This window comes from Mus caroli, unplaced genomic scaffold (genome assembly GCF_978045245.1).
Source record: "Mus caroli unplaced genomic scaffold, Mus_caroli_1 scaffold_6, whole genome shotgun sequence".
Lineage (NCBI taxonomy): Eukaryota > Metazoa > Chordata > Mammalia > Rodentia > Muridae > Mus > Mus caroli.
Window position 1 is genome coordinate 24,288,531 of NW_028227261.1, and position 23,272 is coordinate 24,311,802.

Sequence of the window (23,272 nt, forward strand, 5' to 3'; positions counted from 1 at the left end):
GCTCCTAGCTTTGGTGCCAGCTGCTAGCTGCAGGGACGTCTTTAAACACGAGGCTCCCTCAGGTTGCGAGTAGCAGTGTGATGAGGTGAAGACCACAGTGCTGTGCTAGCACTAGCAGGAGGTAAGAGGGGTCACTGACCAGTGATACTGAGGGGCTGCCAGAAAGAGTGGGGGAACAGGGCAGTCCAGGCCCCTAAATGATTCATTATCTTCTGAGGCTAGTCTCTCTTGCTTCTACCTCACTCTTGTCTTCCATAATGCTGAACCAGATTGGGTGCCTATGTCCTAAGCAGAGCAGCACTCGGCATACGGCACAGAGTAGACTATGTAACTGATGACCAGGCAGGTGTATGTGCTTGCAACTAGGGTCATGTTAACAGTATAGAATAGCCAAGAACCAATATGAACTGCTTATCAATATAGCAAGTGGGCACTGCCCACAGAATCACAGAGGCCATGCTGTCCCCAACCCAACCTACTTAGTCCCCATAATTGCTGAGGGTGTCATGGGAGTGGAACTGGGAAGCTACTTCCAAGGCTTTGCTTTCAGGCCGCAGAAGAGGCCCAGCCAGCAGTCAGGCCAGCTGGAAGGGGGTGTGGGCACCATGGCCCTGTGAAATGTATGTGGTCTAAGGGGATTCAACAAAAGCAGAAGCCAGAGAGGTCACTGCTTCTGGGCTCAGAGTCGGCCCCACACAGAGGTCCTGGTTCCTCTCCTCCGCTGGCTATGCTTCTTCCAGGAGAGGCTGTGACTGCTGGGCCAGTAGGGGTTAGCAGTACACCTGCAGCAGGGGTGCCCCTGAAGAGTCTGTGTCCGTGCCCTGGAATGATGAGTCTTGGCTGGCTGGGTACCCTGGTTGGAGGAGGAAGCAGAAGCTCAGAGAGGGCAAGGAGCTCATCCCAGGTCTATAGCCAGGGAGAAGCCTGGTCAGCCAAAACAGCCTGGCAACTGCAGTGTTGTCTGTAAAAGGGTAGGGACCTTGCTCCTAGAGACAGCAGTAGAAATCATATAGGGAGCATTTGTAGATGCAGGCTGGATGGCTCCCTGGCCACCTTACTCCCCAGATCAATTCTAGCTGTATTCTAGGAACCTCAATTCAAGCCAGCTTCCACAGCTGCAGGGGGTACACAGTTGCTCGGCCTTTTTCCACTTCTGATCCCATCCTCACCCACCCCAAAAGAAGCTGGAAGGTCATCTGAAGGGCACCCAGTGTAGTTCCCACCCTCTGGTCAGGTCAGGACCACACCTGGGGCTCCATATGGCCTCAGCTTCCTGGCGATGGCATCTGCGGTTGTCTCCTGGGAGATCTGCACTGTCAGCTCTAGGGAGGAAATATAAAGAATGGTCATTAGCGTGTTCTTTTATACAGCTCAGTCCCTGTCCCTATTGCAGCTCAGTCAAGAAGGGTGCTTACTGTACAAAAGAGTAGAGAAGCAAGTTTAAGATTGGGTGTGGGGCTGGTGAGATGGCTCAGTGGGTAAGAGCACCCAACTGCTCTTCCGAAGGTCCAGAGTTCAAATCCCAGCAACCACATGGTGGCTCACAACCATCCGCAATGAGATCTGGTGCCCTCTTCTGGAGTGTCTGAAGACAGCTACAGTGTACTTACATGTAATAAATAAATAAATCTTTAAAAAAAAAAAAAAAAAAAAGAATGGGTGTGTAGCTGGGCGGTGGTGGCGCACGCCTTTAATCCCAGCACTTGGGAGGCAGAGACAGGCAGGTTTCTGAGTTCGAGGACAGCCTGGTCTACAGAGTGAGTCCCAGGACAGCCAGGGCTACACAGAGAAACCCTGTCTCGAAAGCCAAAAAAAAAAAAAAAAGACTGGGTGTATATGTACAGGCAGGTGCCTGTTTGACTAGGTCAGATCAGTGGTACAAATTCTTGTGTGTGGGTAGTGTGTTTTTTTCTTTTCTTCTCCCTCCCTCTCTCTCTCTCTCTCTCTCTCTTTTCTGTTGTTTTGTTTTTTGAGACAGGGTTTCTCTGTATAGCCCCAGCTATCCTGGAACTCACTCTGTAGACTAGGCTGGCCTCAAACTCAGAAATCTGTCTGCCTCCCAAGTGCTGGGATTAAAGGCGTGTGCCACCACTGCCCAGCAGTGTGTATTTTTCTTAAAGACAAGGTCTCTACCTAATACTGCCCTGGAACTCTTGAGAGACCTTTTTTCTCAGCCTCTGGAATTCTGAGGAACCCTTGTGACTAGCCAAATTCTTGTGCTTTGGGCCCTTATTAAGGCCAGACCTGGGAGCTGCTCTGCCAGTTAGTCATAGGGTAGAGAAGGAGTTTACAGACCCGAGAGTTTAAGAGAAGTGCCAGCTGGCTAAGGGGAAGCCCCACAAAGCCCAATCCTTCTCCTGTAGCTAGAACTTCCCTACTCAGGCCCACCTACCCTCCTGGCTGAGGCCAGAGCCCAGCATGGTCTCATGGCCACTGTCGGGGGCAGCAGCAGGGGCAGTAGAGCGGGCTGAGCGCCCCTCGGAGGTCTGTGGGCGGGAGCGGCTTTTGCGGGTACTAATACGGATGATGCCCCGCACCAGGCGGCCCTCGGCGTCTTGCTCATCCAGGTGGTAGTCCTGCGTGATGCTGCTGATCAGGTCTGAGATCTTGCTGGTCTTCTCCAGGAACACGGTGTCCGATGTGCACTTGGCCAGCTCGTCAATCTGGTGCACACTGAACAGCTCTGTCAGCTTCTTGAAAATAAGCACGTCGATCTCCCGGCTCGACATGGAGCCACTGCCCATCTCAGGCAGGTCCAGGTCCGATTCATGGAAGGAGTAGTACTCCTCAGAGCCGCGGGGGCTGTTGGTGAAGGTGCTAGGCAAGCTGTGCCGTGTGGGAGGAGGCTCGGCCAGGGGCTCCTTGCAGCAGGAGTCCACGTCAGGGACTGGGGAGGTGGCATGGCGGTAGGGATACACAGGGATGCCCTTGAGCTTAACATCAGGGTAGCTGAAGCTGCTGCCCATGCTGGTCTTGAGCCTCTGGCCATCCCGGCGGCTGGGGGGTGCACGGTCCGGACTGGGGGGCACACCATTGTGTTCCTTGGCCCAGGCGGCTTCGGCAGACCCTTCAATGGGGTCTCCTGCAGATAAGCAGGGGCTGCAGCCCCGCACACAAGCCCCACAGCGCTGCAGGCAATCCCTGCAGCGGCGGAAGCAGAAGGCAGCCCTACACCAGTCCCAACCCCAGGGGCGCCAGAGGAGGCAGCAGGTTGGGGGCTCGTTGGCTGGTTCTGCAGAGCCTGAAATGAAGGTGATACTCTCTGGCCCGTGGTGGCCAGGGTCTTTAGGGTCTGGCCTCCTGGTGCGACGGCCCGGTGGGGGCTGGGAGCGCTCATCGTTCGTTTCCAGGCATAACTCTGATGGCCTCTCCCAGGGCCCCAAGCGTGGAGGCCCGGATGATGGGCGGGGCTGTCCCGGCCTGGGCATGGCTCAGAGCATGGCTTGCTGCAGCCAGGCACCTGCAGGGAGAAGCCAGGAGGAGGTCAGGGACAAGCTCCTGGGCTGACCTGAGAAGCCTTAGACTTCTGGGAAGCCTGTGATGAGGATGGATGAAGCATCCTGTAAACCCTTGCAAACGTTGAGCTCTTCTTGTCCCAAAGAGAACGTTCTCTTTGTGGTCTAACTTAGGCTTTAAAATCTCCTGGACTTCTCAATGAATGGCTATTATTGAAAACAAAATATAGAAAATTACAAGTGTCAGTGAAGATGTGAAATGATGTTGGTATTATGGGAAACAGAAGTTCTTCAAAACTGAAGCATATGGGCTGGGAATATAGCCTACATAGCATGAATGAGGCCCCAAGTTCATCCCCAGCACTGCAAACAAAAAACAACAACAAAAATAACAGCCTGGCAGTGGGGGCACACACCCTTAATCCCAGCACTTGGGAGGCAGAGGCAGGTGGATTTCTGAGTTCGAGGCCAGCCTGATCTACAGAGTGAGTTCCAGGATAGGCAGGACTGCACAGAGAAACCATGTCTTAAAAACAAACCAACCAACAAACAAACAAAAAACAGGCTGGCTGGCTCAGCAATTAAGAATGTGTACCACTGGGGCTGGAGAGATGGCTCAGTGGTTAAGAGCACTGCTCTTCTGAAGGTCCTGAGTTCAAATCCCAGCAACCACATGGTGGCTCACAACCATCCGTGCTGAGATCTGATGCCCTATTCTGGTATGCCTGAAAACAGCTACAAGTGTAGTTACATATAATAATAAGTAAATCTTAAAAAAAAAAAAAAAAGAAGTTAGGGCTGGTGAGGTGACTCAGCGGTTAAGAGTACTGACTGCTCTTCTGAAGGTCCTGAGTTCAAATCCCAGCAACCATGTGGTGGCTCACAACCACCCGTAATGAGATCTGACTCCCTCTTCTGGTATGTCTGAAGACAACTACAGTGTACTTACATATAATAATAAATAAATCTTTAAAAAAAAATGTGTACCACTGCCTGGCAGGCTCATAAGCTCCTGTAACTCTGGCTCCAGGGACGCGACACCCTCTTATCTTCTGCTCACACAGCACTCACACGCAGAACTTCTCTCCACTCTGCATACATATACATTACACATATTTTTAAATTTTAGATTTTTTTTTATGTGTATGAGCATTTTGCTTACATATGTATGTGTACCACACACATGCCTAGGGCCCAGGGAGGTCAGAAGAGGGTTAAAGGGGCTCCTGGAACTGGCGTTACAGACAGCTGTGAGCCACCTGTGGGTGCTGGGAATTGAATCTTGGTCCTCTGGAAGAACAACCAGTGATCGTGACTGCTGCCATCTTTTTTTTTTTTTTTTTTTTGGTTTTTCGAGACAGGGTTTCCCTGTATAGCCCTGGCTGTCCTGGCATTCACTTTATAGACCAGGCTGGCCTCGAACTCAGAAATCCACCTGCCTCTGCCTCCCGAGTGCTGGGATTAAAGGCGTGCGCCACCAGACTGCTACCATCTTTTCAGCCCTTATTATTTGTAAAACATGGTGTGTATCTGGGGGCTGCTCTTCCAGAGGACATTGGCTCCTACGCAGCAGCTTATAACCTTTATCTCCAGCCTTAGAGGATCCCGTGCCCTCTTCCGGTCTCTGTGGGCACGGAGTGCATGTGCACACATACATTAGTATACAGAAAAGTAAATAAAATCTCTGCTGGGAGCCAGGCATTAGTGGTGCACGCCTTTAATCCCTGAACACAGCAACAGTGTATTCACATACATGAAATAAATAAATCTTTCAAAAAGAAAAGAAAAAAAAGGTTAAAAACTTAAAAAGTACATCAGTGAATAAGTGGATTCAGAAAAATGGAATATCATATAATGGGATATCATTTAGCCTTCCTTTAAAAACACGAAGTTCTCTTGTGTTTCAACCTGGATTAACTTAGCCGGGCAGTGGTGGCACGCCTTATTCCCAGTACTCACGAGGCAGAGGCAGGCAGATCTTGGGAGTTCCAGGGTTACACAGTGAAACCTTGTCTCACAAAAACAACAACAAAACATCATGGATGAACTTTGAAGACATTCTGAATGAAGTAAGCTACACAGAAAGAACAAATATTCTGCTGTTTGGCTTATATGGAATATCCACAGCTGACAATTTAACAGACTGAGAACGGTGGTTTGGGGGGTGCTGGGGCTGAGGCTTAGGACCATGGGAGTTAGGTTGATCGAACACACAATTTCAGCTGGAGACAGTGTCATGTCCCATCACCGCTCTGGAATTGGCATTGATGTATTTAATGCCACAGAATGGTCTGCTAAAAAATGGCATGCAGATATTAAAATGGTAATTTTAATGTATATTTTCCAACCAACAAGGAAAGCTCTCCAGAGGCCTTGCTTCTGAGACTTGCTCCATCTTCTTCCTAAGACATCTGCTCACAGATGCCTTTCTGTCTGACTGGCCAAGACCATCACCATGATCCTCCCTTCATCCCAGATATGGGAATGAATGCGTCGCTCATCTTATTCAGATTTTCCCTCCTAGAAACATTTACCAGCAAGCAGGTTTCTCTCTCTATTTGCAGAGAGAAGGTGTGCTTTGTCAAGATAAGAGGGTCTCATGTAGTCCGTTTGGCTTAAATTTGCTAAGGAGCCCAAGCTACTCTTAAACTCCTGGCCCTCCTAACTCCCTTCTCAAGTACTGGGATTAAAGGAGTCTATGACCTTGCCTGGGAAAACCAAGCACTTAGGGTTCCTTGCCACAAAAATAATCTTCATAGACTAGAGAGATGGCTCAATGGGTAAAAGCATGACCCACCAAAGAACCCACAGAGACGGATGTGGTCATGAGCACCTGTGATCCCAGCATTCCTACGCTGAGAGAGCAGGCAAGGAGAATGAACCGCCTGAAGGCTCACAGGCCAGCCAGCCTGGAGCACACACCACGACACAACACAGCAGCAGAAACGAGAGACCCTGTTCCAGAGAGGTGGAGGTGAGAACCAACTCTCAAAACTTGTCCTCAGATTTCCACACGTGTGTACCTTCAAGTGCAGACATACACACATAATACATAAAAAGCAATAAAGAAGAAAACACCCTTCCTTAAAACAGTAACGTTAATCTTCATTCCTCTTTTGATTTGTTTGCTAGGAATCCTGGACCCAGGACTTTTTCCCACTGATGAACACTGAGCCTGACCATGAGTCAGGCAAGCAAAAGCAACGATAAATGAACGCGATGGTTCCGTTTTCTAGGAAAGCTTTCAAGGCTTTAGGCCTGACTGAAAACTTAGCACTCGGGAGATTAAGTTCTGGGTCATCCTGCACTACAAAGTTAGTTCTAGGCTAGCCAGGCCAGTTTATGAGATCTTATCACAACAAACAAACAAACAAAAAAACCAAACCAAACCAAACCCAGCTGGCCAGGCAGCAAACATGGTGACTCACAATTCTAATGCCAGTGTGGGGGGAAGCCAAATGGTCTCTGTGAGTTGGAGGACAACCCGGTCTATGTCGAGGGTCCAGGACTATATACTATCTCAAAACAACCTACACCTCCCAGGTTGAAGCATGTGGGACCTGAAGGAGCATCTGATCTCAGATGAGCTATTGAGGAACCCTGAGGGATGATGCAGTCCCATGCTCAGGAGAGCCTTAACCACAGTGGAGCCTTGGCTGGGCAGTAACTGTCCTTAGCCTGTATTTTGAGCCACTATGTGGGTGCTGGAAATGGAACTCAGGTGTTCTGGAAGAGCAGCCAGGCTCTTAATTGCTGAGCCATCTCTGCAGCCCGTTAGCTGGTGTTTTGAGATGCTGACCCTTTATCCTTAGATAAAGGATACCTGGTCTAATCACAGAGTCCTAAGGGGCTAGTAAGTAACATGAAAGGAACAAAGCTGTGGCCACCAGCTCCCATTCTGGTCCTTATAAATTGTGTGCCTAGGGCTGGCAGTGGTGGCGGACATCTTTGATCTCAGCACTCAGGAGGCAGAGGCAGGTGGATGGATCTCTGAGCTCAAGGCCAGCCTAGTCTACAGAGTGAGTTCCTGGCCAGCCAGGGTCACACAGAGAAACCTAGGCTCAAAAACAACAACAAAGTAACAATATATTGTTTGCCTTGGGCAAAACAGTGCCACCCTCCACAAACAGCAAATACCACCAGAACTCCTGCCCTGACCTCTGCTATTTGCTGCAGCCAGTGACAGATTTAAGCCCCACAAGGCTAGAGAGATCTCCCAGGTGCCGCATTAGGCAAATAATCAAAGGCAATGTCACCAACAGTGAGATGAAGTGACATCAAATAGAGGAAGGATACGTAGTGAAGTATTCTTGCCTCAAACATACTGGGATGTGACCTTGAGGAGAGGGCAGACAGCCTGGTTTTCAGAGACTAGTCATCCAGTGTGGTCTGCACAGAGCCAAGGATCAGGAGGAAAAATGGGGATAACCAGTGCAAACAGAAAACATCATATATTTATATGTAGTATATCTAATCTTATATTTATTTTGGTTTTTCAAGACAGGGTTTCTCTGTGTAGCCCTGGCTGTCCTGGAATGAACTCACTCTGTAGACCAGGCTGTGTCAGGTCCACCTGCCTCTGCCTCCCGAGTGCTAGGATTTACACCCAGCTGTGTGTACAGACAGACAGACAGATGTGCGTATTTGAGATAGAGTCTCACTATGTAGCCCTAGCTGTTGTAGAACTTGCTAAGCTGATTGGGCAGGCCTTGAACTCGGAAATCTACCCGACTTTACTTCCTGAGTGCTAGAACTAAAGGTGTGCTAGCTGAACCGTCTATCCAACCCCAGATATATTTCTATGAGGAACAAAATAGCCTGGTGCCACTGCTTAGGAATCAGACACTATAGTTCTTAGGGGTAGAGAGACACACATTGGAAGTGTGAACTTCAGCGGTTTAAACCAGCCAGTCAGCACGTGCCTAGACAGCTCACGGAGAGACAAGGCGACACGGGATCGATCCTCCTTCCCGAAGCTTTAGTCTTCTCTGGGAGCCCCTCTCTCTGTACCCTCTGCTGAGATCTCTTGATGATTGGGTCTGCCTTGTACCCACTGTATTAGGATAAGCCTATCTCCTGCTTCCTGCCTCTAGGCCTAGAATAGGGCCAGTGTTAGAAGGTACTATCATGGCACAAACACACTCCATGTGACTTTATGGTAGGGGAAGACCACGGGGGGGGGGCGGGGGGGAGACAAAGGACTTAGACTCTAGGCGGATTAGAGCAGGAACCAGCAGTCCCAGGGAGCAGTGTGTGCCTGTGTAGGAGGATGCCATCTTTGGAAGTGTATAAACGGAAGGAGGCAATCTCCCTCTGAATACCTCTCACCCTACTGCTCTGTTTTTAAAAAAGTATACAAACAAATTGTATGAAGTGACTTTAAGTTCTTCACAATTGAATGTGGTGGCACACAGCAGTTATCCTAGTACCACAAAGGCTGAGGCAGGAGGATCATGACTTTGAGATGAACACATACTATATAGCAAGACCCCATTACAACAAAAAATGTTCTTCACAATCCAGAGGGAGATAACTGTTTGCTCTGATTTGATTAAATGTAAGTTTGGACATGAATTCGTTCTGTCATTTAACAAATACTGAGGACCTACTGTGCACCCTACACTCAATGGACAAAGTGGTAAAACAGACTAGCTCGCCTCAGGAGAGCCCCCTCGAGTGCATGTGACTGTAGACAGCTTACATTCCTTTAACCATGTTGCCTGTAATAAATCTATTAATTCTCAAGGCCTTCTGGGTATGATCCCACTCTACTGAAGCACAGAAGTTAAGTAAGTTGTCCAAAGTCACACTTGTTTCTTAAGATAGGCTCTTATGTATCCCTGGCTGGCCTCAAACTCACAATGTAGCTGGGACTGGGACTGACCCACTGATTCATTCTCCTGCCTTCACAAGTGCTGGTTTATGCATAGCTGGGGAGCTAACTCGGGGTCTAGTGTACGCTAAGTGTCTATCGATAGAGCTGTAGCCTCAGGCCCCCACAAGCACACTTTTCTTTGTACCCAGTTGGCCCGTCCTCAGACCCTCCCCCACTCCTTGCCCAAGTTCTCAAGAGGATTCCTCTACTATCCCATCCCATCTGTGGACTTGTGAGGAAAGGGCCAGTTAAAGCGGCCAGCATGAGCGGGCACCTCTGGAGGGCTTGCATCTACAGTCCTACCATCCGTCCTCGCCCCCCCCCGCCCCCGATCGTTTGTGGGTCTGTAGGAGTATCATGGGTCAGTGTTTCTCTCCCCACCACCAAAGGTTTAGGACTGCTACTGTTCATTACACTGTCCACGGGCCAGCACTGTGCTTAGCACTGAGGAGACGGCAGTGAATGGGCTAGAAACTGGCTCTAGCCAGAGCTCTTCCACGTTATTCAGTCCTTACAACTGCCACGTGAATTATTTACTGTCACTGCACAGTTCAGGAATCGGAAGCTCAGAGAACAGAGAGAAGAGATCAAGTCAGCAGGCTGGGAAGGAACAAGATTTGCTGCGGGGCAAGCCAGGCTCTTCACCCCAGGTCCTCTGCTCTTGGTGGCTCCCTCTGGTAATTTCAGAACTAGAAAGGCTGAGGCGGGCAGATTCCTTGAGTTCAAAATCAGCCTGGGCTACCCAAGAGAGACCCTGTCTGAAACCTAAACAACCAAACAGTCAGCCTTTCTGTTTGTGGTATGAATAGTTGTCTTTCATGAGTGTTCCTTCAAACCATCCATCTACACCTTCCTTTTTCCACGATTGTCCCTGGTCCATCCCTCCTGACAATCCAGTGACACTGCTCACTTAATTTAGTGGGACCAATTTTTGCCTCAATTTTGGCCTGGGACATGAGTCTTGGACCCAGCTTCCTCATCTTTAAATAGGTTCATCTTAGAGTAGTGAGGTGGCTCATGTCTGTAATCCCAGCACAAGACAGGATGAGATGATTAGGACTTCAGAGTCATCCTTGGCTGAATATTGGGCCTAGCCTGGGCCATATGAGACCCTATCTCAAAAAGCAAAGCAAAATATATATTAAATTAACTTAAATATAAGTAAATAATAAACCAATGTGACGTAAAATAAAAACGGAAAACCTCATCTCTCAAAAGAGGAGAGATTAATGTCCTTCTAACCCTCTACCGAGGTATGGGGGTTGGGGGTGGAGCTCCGTGTTTAGCGAAAGCCTGGGAAGACACACTCTTGGCATTCTCTCACTTGGCAGCATTCGAAGGCATCGCAAGGATGCCTCAAGGTCTGATGGCCCCAGGATTCTCTGATTTCTCACTGCCTTCGCCTTTCCGACAGTCCCCGCAAACCACAGAGACAGACAGACAGACAGACTCGGGAGGCTCTCCATGGGCCCTCCTCCCTGTGTCCCCAGGACGAGCCGGCTGCAGCAGCCTCTGTCCAAGCAAACTTAAGGTCAGCGAGCCGCGCTCAGCTCAGCTCAGCTCGGGCGCAGGGCACGGTGCACCCCCCTGGCGCAGCCCCAGCCACTGTCTCCTCTGCAAGCAGGAGCCGCGCGCGTCCAGGCGGCAGGGCTCGCGTTGCCGTCGGGGCGCGCACCGCCTCGCTTGCCACCAGCGCCGTGGCCCGCGACTCCCGACGCTGTTCCACGCACCGTGCCGGGTCCTAGCACCCCAGGCCTCTCGGCCCGCCCAGCCCAGCCCAGCCCAGCCCCGCGCCCGTTCGGGCCGCTCCGGCCGGGCCCCGCGCACCCCGGAAGTGGACGTCGGGGCCCGAGGAGCAGGGCCCGCGCCCCGCCGCCGTCCAGGCGCGGCCTCCAGGGTCACCCACCCGGGGCTGCACCGCCCCGCGCCCCCGCGGACCCGCGCCGGCCTTACCTGCCCAGCCAGGTGAGCCGCCTCCGCTCGGCCCTTCCCCCGCCCCCCTCGGCACTCACCTGGGTCGCAGGTAAGCGTCTCGCGGGAGCGCGGCACGGGGCGCCGCTGGGGACACACTTCCTGCCTCCGCCGAGCGCCGCCGCGCACCTGGCCGAGGCCCCGCCCAGCTCCGGCCCAGCCTGGAGAGTGAGGCCCTGAGAGGGGCCATCGGGCAACAGCGCTTAGGTCCCCTCTCTGCTCTATAGTCCAGTGTCCTGGAAGTATCGGAGAGCCCATGGAGCGCCGACCGGGCCTCAAAGCTCCTACTCAAAGGGCATGCATGCTTCCTGGGAAGCCGGCCCGGCCCCTGAGTCCCTAGCTCTGTCATATGGAACAGTTCTCTGGGCTCTTTATTAGAGTTCCCAGCAGACTGTTGCTTTCCTGTCTTTTGTCTCCTCCTTTTAGCCTCTGACCTTGAGGGTAAGGTCTGGTCTGGTTTCCCTAGTACAGCCCCTGGCACATACCAACTGCTTAGCAAATATTCTTCACTGTTTGAATAGCTAGGTAATGATCTCTTGTCTATCTGTCTGTCTACATAGTCACTTATTTAGGTTTCTCTCTTTTTTTTTTTTTTAAGATTTATTTATTTATTATATGCAAAGTACACTGTAGCTGTCTTCAGACACTCCAGAAGAGGGCGCCAGATCTCGTTGCGGATGGTTGTGAGCCACCATGTGGTTGCTGGGATTTGAACTCTGGACCTTCGGAAGAGCAGTCGGGTGCTCTTACCCACTGAGCCATCTCACCAGCCCTTCTCTTTTTTTTACATTAAATGTTTTTATATGTACATCCATGCACCACTTGTGTGCCTGGTGCCCACAGGTAAGGGAGCAGAGGAGGGTATGGGATGCCCTGGAACTGGAGTTACAGAGGGTTGTGAGCTGTTATGTGAGCACTTGAGACTCGAACTGGGGACCTTGGAACTTGGAAGAGCAGCCAGTGCTCTCCAAGGCAGAACTCTCTCTTCAGCTCCTCTTACCTAGGTCTTCCAATCCAAGATCCTGGGAAGACCAGCCATATCCTGTCCTGCTTCGAGTCAAGATCAGCCTAGATCAGGTATGTTCCGAGGGGTGCAGCCGTAGATTGTTCAGGTTTTCTGAGACAAAGTCTCATGTATTCCAGGCTGGCCTCTAGCTCCCTATGTAGCCAAGGCTGCCCTTGAAGACTTGCTCCTCTTACCTATGGAGTGCTGGGATCACAGGCGTGCACCTCCACAGCCAACATAGTCCCTGATGTCTTTCTTGCTCTTTTTGAACTGTTTGACATGGGAGCAAGTCACTTTCCATTTTCCAGTGTCCCCTCTGTAGATATAGACCTCACTAGCCAGATGTGGTGGCACATGCCTTTAATCCCAGCTCTTTGGAGGCAGTAAGGTGGACCTCTGTGAGTTCCAGGCCAGCCTGGTCTACAGAGTGAGTTCCAGGATTGGCAGGGATACACAGAGAAACCCTGTCTCAAAAAACCAATAAATAAATAAATAAATAAATAAATAAGTAAACAAACAAACAAAATTTAAAAAGGTACCTCTGTCAACTGGGGAGGATGAAGAAGGTCACACATGGAAATAACAGGTTTGGGAGAGATCCCTGTGGCAAGTTCCCAGCAAAGGCCCAATGGCAGAACTTCCCACAGTCTGTCACACTTCCTTCTGGGGCAAGGATGGGCAAGGGGCACACCATATTCTCCTTTGGAACTCAGAAAATGAGCCCCCGGTGTATAGTGGTACTTCTGCGTACTCTAAGCCTAGCAAGGCCTGTTCTAGGGCACATTCTTGAGACGCTCTTGCAGTGCCGTGTACGGAACTGGTAGAGACCCGTTCAGCCAGGTGTGCACACCTTTAATCCTGGCACTCAGGAGGCAGAGGCAAATGGATCTCTGTGAGTTCGAGGTCAGTCTGGTCTACAGGATGAGTTCCTGGACAGCCATGGCTACCCAGAGATACCCTGTCTCAAAAACCAAAGGAAAAAAAAGAGAGAAAGAAAAGAAACTCTTCAACAAGGTGTGCTGCCACCGTCTGTCACCCCAGCACTTGGAAGGTGGAGGCAGGAAGATCAGGAGTTCAAAGCCATCCTGGGCTATAGGAGACTGAAAAGCCAAACCAACCAACCAAACAAACAAACAAACAAGAACCATTGTTCATGATGGCCTCAAAAAGGAAATACAAACACCACTGACAGGAGATACAGAAGTGCAGAAAATTCAAGCACCGTGATCTTTATAGAGCGTAGGAAACAAATAGAGGCCGGAAGTATGGCTTACTGTGCTAGTGGGACACAGTACAAAAGGCCAGTCCATGAATTCATATGATAGGGGTCCTTCTCATGTAGTCCAAAAACCAACCAGAATTGCTATGTTTAGGCACAATATTAGGCTGAATCATAAACATTGTTGTTATTTGGGCTACTTTGATCTAAAAATAAAAAAGTAGCAAGTTCATTTCGTGCAGCCTATTTCATAAAACAAAAAACCAAGACTCAATGGGGCGGATGAGCTGGTTCAGTGGGTGATGGTGCTTGCAGCCAAGCCTGATGTCCTGAGTTCCAATCACTGAAGGAGAGAGCCGTAGAAGTTGTCCTTGGATTGCCACAAGTGCTTCATGGCATAGCCTCTAAATGAATAAATCAATAGGTGAATGAGTTTTAGTGGTGGTGGCTTAAACCTTTTAAGTTGTTTTTAATTTTGTGTCTCTTGTGAATGCAGGTGCCCACCGAAGCCAGATGTGTTAGAATCCCCTGGAGCTGGAGGTACAGGCAACGGTGAGCTGCCTGATGTGGGTGCTGGGAATCAAACTCGGGTCCTCTGGAAGAACCGTATATGCTCTTAGTTCAGCTAGCTCTCCAGTCACTGCTGTTGTTCGGAGACAGGGTCTTGCTATGTAATCCTGGCTATCCTCAAACACTCAGAGACCTACCTGCCTCTGCCTCCCAAGTATTGGGATTCAAAGTGGACATCACCACACCCAGGTAAATCAATATTTTTTCAAATGAGAATGATAACTGGGTAGGGGGCACATACCTATAATCCCAATACTCAGGAGGCCGAGGCAGGAGGATCATGGGTTTATGGTCGGTCTCAGCTGTTTAGTGAGATCCTGTCTCAGACCAGCAGGGTGTGATCTCATTTCACCCACAGAGTGTTTGTTTTGTTTTCCTGTTGTTGTGATGTAAACAACACAAAGCAGCGGACTGAGGAAAGCAACCTGTGGGAGAAAGGGTTTATTTTGGCTTAAAGTTCTAGGGTTTGGCCCATCGTAGTGAAGCTATGGAAGCAGCCTGAGACAGGTGGTCACGTCATAGCCACCAGAAGCAGAGAGCAATGAATGCACGGCCAGGGTCCCAGCCAGGGGATGGGGTCGCCCATGGTGGACGACAGGTCTTCCCATGTCAGTTAACCTGACCTCTAGCTGGTCTCTCACAGTCTCCTAGGCGATTCTAGATCTCATCGAACTGACAATTGAGATTAACTATCGCAAGTGTTCATTGTTCATTTGTGACATTTTTCACCATTACCAGACAACCCAAGAGTTCAATGAGAGATGACTGGATAAGCAATATATATATATTGTTTAGCCATAAAAAGGACAACATTTTTGGTTTTACACCATGTTACACCATAGACGAACCTTGCCGACATGTATGTTAAGTGAAATAAGGCATATAAGAAAGGAAAAAGACTGTATGTTTCCACAAATAGGAAATATTACTGTCTGTGTATATAGCTTAGTGGTAGAGTGTCTGTCCTTGGTGCATCAGGCCCTAACGTCAATCCCCAGTACTGCCTAAAATAAAATGAATATGTGACATATTACGAATAGTTAAATCCACAGAGGCAAAAGGAGTGGGCTCAGTGCTAGACTGGAGATCGTGGGTAGCCATGGCTTCCTAGGTACACAGTTCTTGTTTGAGTGATGAAAACATTTTTGAAAAGAGGTTGTATAGTACCGTAAATGGAGTTATTGCAGTTAAAGTGATACTTCAAAGTGTTTTAAGGGGCCGGGGTGATGGATCAGGGTGACAGCACTTGTTGCACAAGCCTGAGTGCTTTAGTTCACATCTCTTCTTCTGGCCTCTGTGTGCACACAGGCCTGTTTCCTAGGTGATTATAGATCTCATCATGCACGCTACACACACAAACACGCACACATGCACACCACACACACACACACATGCACACCACACATACACATGCACACCACACACACATACACACATGCACCACACACACACACACACACACACACACACACACACACACACACAGGACAAAATAACTTAAAAGCCAGGTATGCAGAAAGCTGGGGACAGGGATTTCAAGTCTGAGGGCAGACTTGAATCTCTAGCTCCATGGTGAGCTTGAATCCAGCCTGAGCTATGCAATGGGACCCTGTGCCAAAAAACAAAAAAATGAGAATAAACAAACAAAAATAAAATAATAAATACAATTTTTTGTTTTGTTTTTTAAAGATTTATTTATGCATGAGTAGACGGTAGCTGACTTCAGATGCACCAGAAGAGGGCGTCAGATCTCATTATGGATGGTTGTGAGCCACCATGTGGTTGCTAGGATTTGAACTCAGTACCTTCAGAAGAGCATTCAGTGCTCTTACCCGCTGAACCATCTCAGCCCCTGTTTTGTTTTTTGAGACAAGGTTTCTCTGTGTAGCTCTGTCTGTCCTGAAACTTGCTCTGTAGGCCAGTCCTGAGTGCTGTGATTAAAGGTGTGCACCCCACCCCACAATGCCCAGCCAAGAATATGCTCAATTTTCACTTCTCGTTAAAGCAAACAGAACAAAAGATGGCATTCTGAAAGCACAACAGAGTAGCTCACTGGCCTAGAGTCCAAGAAGACAGAGAGGAGAACAGGTTTCTGGGGTGAAGGATCCAGGTTAACACCCCTTCTCCTTGAGTGGGTTTTACAAGGTTTTTTGTTTTTTTTTTTTGTTTTTTTGAGACAGAATCTTATATTACCCAGGCTAGCCTCAAACTCTCTAATTGCCTGAAGATGACATTGAACCCCTGGTTCCTCCAGCCCCAAGACCTGCCTGGTTTATCCTGTGCTGGGATAGAAACTAGGACTTCATGCATGCCAGTGAGCACTCTATCAATCGAGCTACATCCCTAACAGAAAACATTTTTCTGTTTTAGTTAAAAGATTTTTTTTCTGGTGTTATTGCTAAAACTTGGGGCCTTGCACACGCTAGGTAAGCGTTCTACACTCCAGCACTGAAATGGCTTTTCTTCTTTCTTCAAGCCCAGAGCATGCTGGGGACACCCTCTACTCACCGGGTCACTCCTGTCCCATGTCGCAGCCTGGCCCTGGCTTTGTAAGCAGTGCCTCCTGACCTTATGCCCGATAGCTTTGACATCAGTCCTCTGTTTTTGCCATTGTTGCTCTGCTATGTTTGATTTATACTTTTCCAGTCACCTTCTCTGGTCTCTACTTCAGGCTTCTGGGTCCGTGGTCTTCTGAGAGAAGAGAGGTGTGTCAAAGATCATCTAGATCATCTAGATCTTTGACTCCTGCAACTGGATGGACAGAGAGCTTGGGAGTGTAACTATGTTAAATTAACTTAGGTTGGACCTGTTGGGTTTCAGGGTCCTGAAGCAGTCACACACATTACAACTGTACACACGGATGGCTGTTTTGAAACTGACACACAGCCACTTTGGGGCTCAGGGGATTGTAGATGGGCGCCATAATCAGGTTCTGTTAACCTCACTGCATCCTTCCCTTGAGGGCTGCCTGCCTTGCTGTATTCTCCCATAGGAGCACTAGGGGGCAGCACACAACAGTGGAAAGGCCCAGAGTTGGCTCACGGACTCTGAGTTGGAATTCTGGGTGTGTACCTATCCACATGCTGTGTGAATATAGACTTTGAACTAATGTACTTTTCATAGAAGAGGGGCTCAGCTTCGGCTAAGATAGCACTTTTTTACAGGATGAACTCGGAAGCCAGAGGCTTTGGACTGTGCACAACTCTATTACTTACTGGGTTTGTGAATTTGGTTAGGCCACAGAACCTTTCCGTGCCTCTGAAATATCTGTAAAGTAGTGAGTGGCGGCACACTAGCCGTTCCTTGATCACGGCTTAATTTTCTACAGTTTCAGTTACCTATGGCCAATTATGACATTACAGAGAAATTTCAGAAATAAAGACCAGTGTAGTGCCTTACACTTGAATCCCAGAATATCCAAGAGGCAGAAGCAGGCAGATTGCTGCCAGGTTGAGCCCAGTCTGGTCTTCATCATTCCCGATCAGGCAGGGTTAAATAATGAGAAATGTCCCAGAAAATAAAACACACACACACACACACACACACAGTCAAAACAAACAAACAAACAAAACCAAAATAAATTCTAGAAATAAACATTCCATGAGTTGTATTTTATTTTATATATACTTTTTAAATGTTGGGACTGAAGCGATGGTTCTGCGGTTCAGAGCACTGGCTGCTCTTGCAGAGTGTTGGGGTTCAGTTCCCAGCACCCACATGGCAGCTTACAAATATTCATAACTCCAATTCCAGGGAACCTGGTGCCTTATTTTAACCTTCACAGGCACAATGCATACATGTGGAACAAATACATACATATGTGTGGGCAAAACATGCAATGTTTTAATTGGCCAAGTAACTTGGGGAGCAAGGCTATATAGCATCACTTGGTATACATGAGGATCTCCTCCCTCACTGGGGGCAACCAGATCTTGGGGTCTGGCCAGTATTTAGCACTTGAAATACAGAGCAGCAGCAGACCGGCCACAACAAAGGTGAGAGTTCTAAAGAAGAAAAATAAAAACTGGAGATGGTGGTATACATCTGTAATCTCAACACTAGGGAAGCTGAGGCAGGGGGATCTCTGAGACTTTGAGGCCAGCCTGGTCTACAAAGTGAGTTCCAGGTCAGCCAGGGCTTCAGAGGGAGACCCTGTCCCATCATCTTTCTGCCACAAAAAGATGTGAGTGTGCTGCTTCCTGCTCCAGATGCCATGCCTGCCGTGTTCTGCCATGCTTGACCACCGCTGTGGACTTGCCCTGCAACACCTTGCTCTAGAATAGACTCTCCCTGCCATAAGTGGCTTTTGGTCAAGGTGTTTTATCACAGAAGTGGCTAATACAACCCTCCTTTGCAGATACAAGGTTTCGCATATCCCGGGCTGACCTTCAAGGTCACTGTGCAGCTGAGAGTGACCTTGACCTTCTGAGCTGCTTCCCTCCATCTCCAGAGTGCTGGGATTACAAGTGTGTACGTGGACTCCTGGTCTATAGTTGCTAGGGATCAAACTTGGTTGGCTTACATTTTTTCAAAACCTACTTTTTAAAAAATTCGTTATTGTATATATGTGTACACTAGTATTATCTATGAGAAAATGTAGCCGTCTTCAGACACACCAGAAGAGGGCAGCAGACCCCATTATAGATGGCTGTGTGCCACCACGTGGTTGCTGGGAATTAAACTCAGGACCTCTTGGAAGAGCAGTCAGTGCTCATAACTGCTGAGCCATCTCTCCAGCCCCCAGCTCTGATTTTCCTTTAACTGAAGGCACAGGTGTATGTGTGGGGCTCTAAACAAATCCAGGAGGTGAAAGGGAAGGACCCAGAGTCCAGCCCAGTCTACTTAGCAGACTCCAGTTAAGGGCCTCTCCCACGCTAGAGGGAGCTGTTTAGACTAAAGTTTTTCTTTTGCTTTCTCCTAGGCTGGGCCTTCTCTTTTTTTCCCCAGTAGTCCTGTGTGAATCCCATTGGGTGGGCTCCAGCGTCCTCTAGATGACCACCAACACCCGGTTACAGGCTCACTGGGGTTACAGACACACTCTGACACACTCCGCTTTCCATCCGTTCTGAAGGTTCAAATTCATGCTTCGTGCTTGCATGAGGAATGTTTTATCCCTGGCCCCAGTCCTGCTTTCTAAATAATAATGTAACCGGAGGGTGGGGGGGTGGGGGTGGCTGGAGAGATGGCTCAGTGGTTAAGATCACTGACTGCTCTTCCGAAGGTCCTGAGTTCAAATCCCAGCAACCACATGATGGCTCACAACCATCTGTAATGAGATCTGACGTCCTCTTCTGGTGTGTCTGAAGACAGCTACAGTGTACTTAGATATAATAATAAATAAATCTTAAAAAAAAAATCTTGTAACCAAGTGTGGTGGCACACACCTATAGTCCCCACACTTGGGGGTAGAGACAGTCAGATCGCTGGGAATTTGAGGTCAGCCTCAAATTTACAGAGTAAATTCTAGGCAGCCAGGGCTACAGAATGGGACCCTGCATAATTTAAAATAACAAAACAACAAAAAGACAAAACAAAAGAAAGGAAAGAAGGAAGGAAGAAGGAAGGAGAGAGAGAGAAAAAGAGAGAAAGAGAGAGAGAGAAAGAAAGAAAGGAAAAGAAAAGAAAAGAAAAGAAAGAGAGAGAAAATTTTCCCTGAGTTATTTTGCCTGACCAATCCCGTGGGTATACTAAGGGGCTCCTAGACACAGCATTTCACGCCAGCCAACAGAAGCCCTTAGGTACAATTCCCAGCCTTGTCTTATTCTTTCCCAGGGTCTTCTGTCACCCACGGCTACCACGGCAAGCCTGCAGCCCCATAAGCAAGGAGCCGAACGGAGGGAAGTGAACGGAGCGTGGTCTCTGCTCCCCTGTCACGACGGAGTCTGAATCAGCATCAGATGTCAGGAAAAGCTGGCTCAGCCAGTCTCCGAGGAGGCAGCAAATGCCAGACCCAAAAGCAGATGGCAGGGGTAGAGCTGTGGGCTGGCACCGTCACCAACTGCCTGTCGAAGCACTTCAGGCAGATGGCAGGGTCTAGAATGCAGAAGCCGATCCAGTATCGCTGGCCAAAGGACCAGAGTTGTATCTTATTGATGCTGGGCCCTCACAGGGTACATGTAAGAAAAGATAAGAAGAGTAATTAGGGGACACACAGAGGGATTGTGGGTATGGATCCCAGCAGCCATGATAGTTGGCGAGGACAGAGTGAAGTTTGAGAGCCCCGGGCAACAGAAGGACTTATAAGGCCAGACCCGGTTTGTCTTGCTGAGCAGCTTGGAGCTAAAGGAATGGACTTTTCTAGGCTCTCAATTTGTCTCTCAGTCACATGAGGTGTCAGGTTCAAAGTCACCTCTAGGAGGCTCCTCATGACTGTGCTCACAGGACAGCAGCAGTCAGTGCTCTCTACAAGCCACTTTGGCCCTAGCTCTGGTTTTGCTCCTAGCCCAGTAGCCAGCAGTGCTTTGACAGCCCTAAGCTGTCAAGCAAAGTAGCACTTTGTATAGACTGATTCCTGTGAGGAGGAAGAGGTGGTGGTGGTGGTCTCTGTGTGCACATGTGTGTGTGTTTCTGCTATGTGAACTTTGCTTGGGGAGATGAACAAATGTGTACTTATTCAAAGGAGACAGTAGAGCCTGGTAAACCAGTGAGCGTAATGAAGGGTGCTTATAGGAGTAACCGTTGTGAAGGGTTATTTATGGTAATAGGGAGACTTACAAGCCACTATATCACTGAAGAAAATGACTATCTTCAGGGGGAGGCAGGGCCTCACAAATCCCCCTCCTCCTCTGAAGGAGCGGTAATGGGTTCAGGCTTGGGCAGGGCTCTGGCAGATATTCACATTCGCGGGGTGCCCAAGATGGCCACATCATGCTTTGGGAACAGTTTTCTACAAGTTGTGTTTTAGAGACATGGGCTCACTAGGTAGCACAGGCTAGCCCTGAATCCACGCTGTAGTACAGTCAGTCTGAGCACAACCTTGGCATGGCTGCAGATGTGTGCCATCGTGCCCCAGCCCCTCCCACATGCTCTGTAATGCTGTCTGCATACCAGCCTGACCTCCCTTCGATGCTATCTCGGGTGTTTGTCTTCCTGGTTCCCTTTACCTCCGTACACTTTCTCCTGAGGCCATTTATTCTGTCCTATGGCTCTCAGTACCATCTGTATGGTGACATCACACTGAACTTAGATCTCCATCCCAGACAGATCTTTTTTATTTTTTATATTTTGGGGGTGTTTGTGGGGGTGCACTGCAATGACAGACATAATGTCAGAGGACCTCTTTCAGGAGTCTGTTCTCTTCTCCTGTTTTGTGGGCTCCAGAGTTTGAACTCAGGGAGTTTAGTTGTATGGAGCAATGGCCTTTGTCCTCTGAGCCATCTCACTGGCCCCGCCCACTGTGTACTCCTTTCTGCACCTTTGCTTATCAAGAATATACAACTCTAGGACATCCAGAGGTTTCTCTATCCCATATGCAGAACCTAGCAGGGTGGGCTGGAAATCCCCACGTCAAACAGGCTGGCTTCAAGCTCCTTCTGCCTCATCTTCCTAAATGCCTGGATTATAGATGTGAGCTACCAAGGCTCACATCTCTTTGTCTTCTTGTCTTCTTCTTTTTAAAAAATATGTATTAGCCAGGCACTGGTGGCACACATAATTGATCCCAGCACAGAGGCAGGTAGTTCAAGGCCATCCTGGACTACAGAGTAAGTTCCAGGACAGCGAAGGCTACACAGAGAAACCCTGTCCTGAAAGACAAAACAAATATATATGTATACATATATACATAGACATATTAATATAATATATTATTGCGTGTTGGGGGAGCACATGGCACACATGCAGAGGTAAGGGACAGCTTTGTGGAGTCAGTCCTCTTTCTCCATCGGTGTCTTGTATGTGCAGGGCATCTCAAACTCAGGTTGTCAGGCTCGTGTGCAACACGTTACTGGAGCCATCTCGGGCTCTCGTTGCCTTATTTCTTTTGTCTTTCAGGTTGGATTGATCCATAGGGAGCACGGTTTTGGAAGTCAGATACTCATTCTCCGGAGTCGTGTGACTCAGTCAGTTTTATCTGACTGGAACTCACGGTGTAAAGCCAGGCTCCCTTCGCAGCTGAAATCTTCCTGCCTCTGTCTCCTCAGCGTGTGGCGGGGCAAGACGGTGTAGACGCTCCTCCATCTGGTATTCTTGCTGCGACCGTTTCAGGTTTAGCCAGAATTTGGTCTCCTTGATGGAGGGCCTCATGGAAAATTACCCAACTCTATCAGAGGAAGCAAAGATAACCCATCTTAGCTCCGGTTAAACTGCCTGTTTGTAGGAACTCCGCAAGCTAACTGCTTATCTGAGCTTCTGTTAAAACTGCTTGCTTCAGACTGCTTGCTTACTTCTGAGGTGCGCCCCCTGCAGCTGTCGAGCCAGAAGCCAAGATGTGGTTTCTGCCTTTGAGAGCCCTGTGTTCTGGACCCTCTGGGCCACACCTAAGTTCTCCAAACACTTGCATGTAGTCCCAGCTATTTGGAGTAAAGACTTTCAGTTGACTATAATCTGTGTCTGAGTGATTGTCTCTGGTGGGCTCTCTGTAACAAGAGTCGGGGTGATAATGTGTGTCCCCACGCCCTAGCCTCTCCCACCCAGCTCCGTGCTGCTTTCTGCTTGTCACCCCTGGTAATTCTGTGTGATATTTGCATCTTCAGCACTGGCAATTCACCTCCGCCCAGGGGTAGAGTCAGAGGTCAGCTCTACAGTTGGTCCTGCCCTTCCACCTTCATACAAGTTCCCGAGATTGAACTCAGGCTTTCGGGCTTTCTCAAAGCAAGCACTTTGACTTGTAAAACCATCTCAACAGCCATAACGTAAATCCTGGACCCTGATCTCTCTACCAAACCTGCTTCTCCCCCTGTCTCCTTTCTGCCAGGAACACCATAATCCCTCTGCTATTTTGTGGGCACCCCACTCCCCACTAATCCATCCTCAAGTCCTCTCCTTTCCAAATTGAACCGTAACCCATCCCCTTCTGCCCCAAGCCATTAGGCCTGGCACTATCCTCTCTTCCACGGATTACCAACGTAATCTCCCAACTCATCCCTGGCAGCCCTCCCTCACCCCTCTTCCAGCCCAGACTCTCCACTCTACCCAGCAAAAGCCTCAGCTTTTGGAAACGAATTAGATCGTGTTGA

At 49.0% G+C, this 23,272-nt stretch overlaps 1 protein-coding gene and 1 pseudogene across 4 annotated transcripts; one reads left to right on the forward strand and one right to left on the reverse strand.

The window, feature by feature from the left end:
- Nucleotides 1–351: 351 nt before the first annotated feature.
- Kdf1 (keratinocyte differentiation factor 1) lies at nt 352–11,479 on the reverse strand. Of its 4 annotated transcripts, none has more exons than XM_085838873.1 (4): nt 11,343–11,479; nt 2,393–3,662; nt 1,248–1,322; nt 352–853 (listed from the first exon to the last, which is right to left on the reverse strand). In XM_085838873.1, the coding sequence occupies exons 2-4, from the start codon at nt 3,426–3,428 to the stop codon at nt 771–773; spliced, it is 1,194 nt and encodes a 397-aa protein (XP_085694999.1). In that variant the 5' UTR covers nt 3,429–3,662; nt 11,343–11,479; the 3' UTR covers nt 352–770. The 4 variants fall into 4 exon arrangements, with proteins under 4 accessions (XP_085694999.1, XP_021016072.1, XP_085694998.1 ...); XM_021160413.2 differs by having other exon boundaries at nt 2,393–3,460; nt 11,343–11,478; XM_085838872.1 differs by having other exon boundaries at nt 11,284–11,360.
- LOC147004201 (uncharacterized) lies at nt 10,586–16,387 on the forward strand (annotated as a pseudogene).
- The last annotated feature ends 6,885 nt before the right edge of the window (nt 16,388–23,272 follow it).